At 38.6% G+C, this 4,918-nt stretch overlaps 1 protein-coding gene across 1 annotated transcript in view; it reads left to right on the plus strand.

Annotated features, from left to right (window-relative positions):
* Positions 1–782, plus strand: part of LOC108804732 (protein argonaute-3) — an 80,632-nt gene extending 79,850 nt beyond the window's left edge. The window contains exon 19 of the mRNA XM_018576598.1: positions 291–782. Coding sequence (XP_018432100.1) covers positions 291–399 — 109 coding nt within the window. The 3' untranslated portion in view covers positions 400–782. The remainder of the gene's footprint in view (positions 1–290) is intronic.
* The last annotated feature ends 4,136 nt before the right edge of the window (positions 783–4,918 follow it).

The raw sequence follows: 4,918 nt of genomic DNA on the forward strand, positions 1-4,918 counted from the left end.
GTATATATATATATATATCTATCTCATTTAACCATGTTAGTGTTTCTGCCCTCCATGAATGCCCTGTTTCCTACCCTCCATGAATGCTTGTGTGATTAAACTTTTTTTTTTTTTTTCTGGTTGAAGCTGTGCTGAAAGATGTCGCAAAATGGTTGGATCATGCTTGCATGTCTGTCTGTTTGTCTAATTTTATGACCAGCCTTGGTGGTGGACTACAATCATGATCTGTAGTGGAAGTGCAGTGGTCCTCTGAGCATGTTTCTATATTCACATATTTTAATGTTTTCCAGTGCTGAAGGAAGCCACGTATCTGGTCAAAGCAATGGTCGGGACCCACAAGCCCTTGCCAAGGCGGTGCAAATTCACCAGGATACCTTACGTACCATGTACTTCGCATGAGAGTGACCCCAAACATGCGCAGGTTTGACTTACTGCAAGGAACCTGAAGGATCACATGTGGGTTTTCAGGGCCCAGTGGGGTGGTTCACTTTCTCACAGACATCTCCCGACCTCCCGTCTCTCCCCAGCATTTTCTTCTGGCTTGCACTGAAGCCCAGGCGCAATGATTGAGGGGCGGGCTAGTCCTGGGAATAGAAGATCATTGAGGAACACAGCACTATTATGCAATATGAAACCAGCCAACTGCTAGATTGTTGTAATGGAGCCTCCACATGGATGCACTGCTTATGTTTTGTGTTACTTTTACTTTCCAATATTTAACCCTTTTATGCCTTTACCTCAAATTGCTCTGCAGCACTGGCTGTCTTTGCAAAAAAAAAAAAGAATTATGGAAAAAAAAAACGCATAAAAAGATGAAAGCAAACTATAGGGGTACGTGAGAGTATGTCTGAATATCTGTACAGGCAGGGGCTTTCTATGGGCAGCGAAGGTATAATACTGTGTATTTGAGATACAGCAGTATGGCCTAACTTGCTGTATTTCTTTGATTGCTTTTAATATAGTACTCATCTTGTAGCAGGAAGTGATTTATGAGAAGACTAATATCTGTTTCTATGTAACCTCTGTGCCCCTTTTGGTGGTATTGGAGTGATTTTAACACTCCAGTTGTACAGGGGTAACCGCCTCTCTTGTGCCCAGGTATTTAGTATCTGTATACACAAATGTATGTGTATACATATATGTGTCTGTGAATGAAAGTGAACATTAGAGCTAAAATACCAGGATGTTGTGCAAAAAAATGGGGTTTATATTTGTGGCACAGCTGTCTCAGCCCCCCCCCCCCTTACTTTTGTTTGAAATTAGTTTTTTTCGTTTAAAAAAAAAAAAATCTCTCAGTACTCCCTGCTCTTTCTTTTCTCATAATCACATAGCAAGATCCAAGTTGGTAATGAGAATTTTGTGTGTGCCTAGTTAGGCCATACAACTGCCTAAGTAATCTAGGGCACCTGCAAGGATGGTTGTAATCTGACACAAGTGAGGCCACCACTGCCTGACTCCTAGAAGCTCGGCAAGCTCTGGGCAAGCCACCGTAAAGATACTGAGGCGTGCTCTGCCCTGGATCTAAGCCCAATTCTGGGGGTTAGGAAGTGACTGCTTTTCAGTGCTGGATGGGAATTTTAGTAGTACCAGATACCTGCCTTGACAGGGCATTTATCACCTGTATGGTGGCAGGAGTCTAGTTAGATTTATTATAGCCAAAGCTAGCACATATATTTTTCTATGGTGTTTAGTCTAGAGACTAGCATAGCTACTCAAAAGACCTGTATTTAATAACATTTTGCAAAGAGCACTGATGTTCAAGTACCCATAGCAATCATACTCTGGCTGTGTAATGAAGAAAGGAAACTTGTGCTGGCTGGTTGCTGTGGGTCTCTGTATGTATTTTAACAAAAATATTCTTAAAGGGTCATCACATCGAAAACGATTTCAGATTTGGGTAGTTGCTGACAAGGTTAAAATAGCCACTAGCTTAGTTTACCCATTTTGTGCTCATGTGGTGAGATCGGTCCTTAATTCCAAGGTAGAACCACCTGTCTTGTCCACTGCAAACTAGATTATTACACTAGATCTATTTGATACATTACAAGGAATGAAGTAGGAGGAGTAGTGAAATTCCTTAGATCAGTGCTCCCCAACCTTTTTTATCGCCGCGGACCGGTCAACGTTTAATAATTTTACCGTGGCCCGCTGAGGGGGGGGCACGTTGATTGTTTATACTTTAGATTGTTTTGATTTAATAATTTTAATTTAATTGTATTTAAAAATGCCTTCAAAATAAAATACAGTTACACCAAAAAATGAAAGCGTTGGAATTCTTCACCTATTCCACCACCGAAAAACTGGGCGAGATTACGTTAAAATGTGTGACCACGTCACTGGTCACACATTCTAACGTAGTCTCAAACTTTGATAGATCACATGCCTACCTGTAATCATTTAATCATTAGATGACCGAGGCAATTTTTTTGAATTAGAAATCTCGCTGGTGGGGTATTGAGGGATAACAGTGAGTGATGCAGTTCACCAGTGCCTACCCATAAGCAAAGCATCTAGTTTTGGATGGACTCATTATGTAAAGTTTTAAGTTCACTTTTGCCCTAGTTAGCTTCTCTTATCCTCCCACATTCTTCTCATCCTAGCTCGTCATAACAATCATACCTCATAAGCGGACATGCTGCCCATCCTGCTCAGAGAAACAGCTTGTTCTGTGATTCCTGCAAGTATACACGTTAGAGAGTTTATGTGGGACCTGTCTCTGATTGGTTAAGCACAGTGTCTATATGTGAGTTATGAATTTTTAGCTATCTAGAATAACTGCACTTACAATTTAAATAGGAGTTACATTCATTGTTTTGCCTTTCTTCAAGGTCACAAGAAATAGCTCAAATATCCTTTTATCACTCCTACATCCCAATCTCTGCTCATGATTCTAGTACCAAAATGGTCTGATCAAATCTATGAATCACATTAGTCTGTATGCTGCAAGTTTCCCCACCTTTGCACTCCAGGGGGACTAGATGATTTTGCACCCTACTGAATCAAGTAGGAATCTGCTACATTGAGGTGGGGAAATGAACATTTTTGATCTATGTAATATACTCATTTTCATGAAAGTTATGCTTTTCTAGTACTTTATTTTTTTTAATATTTATTAGTCATGACACTAATTTAATTGTTTCAGAACATATTCTGTTTAACCATTTTTTAAAATCTTTAAATAGAATTAACTGTGTGTCCGTGTAGCTGACAGATTTATGTTTTATTTTCCTCTCTTTTTAGTGCAATAAGCATAAATGAATTTAAACCCGTTAATGCCAAAGATGCCTGCAGAGCATTGCCGGCCCCTCTGGCTAGTTTGGGTTTAACCATAAGTAAAAGCCTTAATTTTGAAAGGAAGGTGTCAAAATAAGCAACTTTAGAACACTGAAACTTCTTAAAAGGTGTCGTGTCTACCCTGAAATATTGCGGAGGGATTGTGTTCCTATAAGTGAAATTTTACAATGATTGGTACCTAATGCTTTACACACCTGACGCAAAGGTTTTATTATTTTTTATTTGGACCAATAGGCTTTCCTTACTGCATTGTGTGCTAAAGTGTTCTCGTTTGTGAAGGGCATTGTTTGTGTTACATCCAGTATAGAACCTGAAAGTTTATTTAACCACATGGTGCAAACAAGATAAACTGCAATTCATATCAGTCATTTAGTATGATTCATTATGCCCACACGCCTGGAGCTTTGGCAGAGCCAAATGTCTGTGTGGGTACTGTAAGGCTTCCAACCTTAATCATTATCCAACAGGGAATATTTACATGAACCTTTTACAAATTGTTTGATCATCAGTCTCATATCCTAAATGATCTGCATTTATTGCTAAAATTTTCAATGTTGGAATATGCCGACCAGACCCTTAAATGGCCATATCTGCCTCTCCCTAGGCATCTCAATCAAATCTAATCTGTTGTTCTTCTGTGCTACCTTTCAATTATATAATTTGCATCATGTCACTTATATGAACCTTCTGGTGATAATTCAGTAATTTGTTTTTTTTCGGGACCAATGATCTGACTAGTACCGAAAGACTGTTTATCCGGTTAAAGTAAAAATATTGAATATTGTTACAGGTTAAAAAAAAAGTGATTTTGTATGTTCATCCACCTCTGTTGTGTACTAATCTGACATGTAAAGTATTTGACAATTTGTAGGCTTCGTTCAATGGACATGGTGTAGTTGGCTTGCATATCTGCTTTTAATGACACATGTGCATTGGATATACAGGTTGGTTTTATGGGCTATATTTGCAGGTGCAGCAGGTTCCTAAAGAGGTAATGTTTTCAGACAATAATTGTTCAAAATTATTTTCCTTTTGAGTAAATTTATGGATTTAAAGTAAAAAGCAATAGATATTTTTTTATTTATACATTTTCTGTGCTATATTACGACCAAATAAAAATTTTTTTGGTAATTTATTAAATGGTAACATTTGGTATGCCTAAAACCTGAAGTTTTTTTTTTTCGTTTTCTTTTTTTGTCCAATGCTGACCTTACCGAAAATAATTTATATAGCCCTCCTGTCTTTGGCTTTTTCTCTCTCTCAAATGCTACTTTAATAAGGGCAGCACACAGGCTGTATGTTTTGAAAGCTACTTGTTTGCTGCTTTTTGGAATGGTGTGAGTCTTGGTGGATGTAAATAATGTTTTACTGCTTCAAGGGAGAAAACCAGTCTACAGGTTTGAGTTGACATCTGTATGTAAACACAAGTGACATCAATGATAAGTCCTTTCTATCCTCTGGAGTCCTGAAGCTCTTTCTATCCTCTGGAGTCCTGAAGCTCTTTCTATCCTCTGGAGTCCTGAAGCTCTTTCTATCCTCTGGAGTCCTGAAGCTCTTTCTATCCTCTGGAGTCCTGAAGCTCTTTCTATCCTCTGGAGTCCTGAAGCTCTTTCTATCCTCTGGA

Source organism: Nanorana parkeri, unplaced genomic scaffold (genome assembly GCF_000935625.1).
Source record: "Nanorana parkeri isolate BGI_ZX_2015 unplaced genomic scaffold, ASM93562v1 scaffold70, whole genome shotgun sequence".
Classification (NCBI taxonomy): domain Eukaryota; kingdom Metazoa; phylum Chordata; class Amphibia; order Anura; family Dicroglossidae; genus Nanorana; species Nanorana parkeri.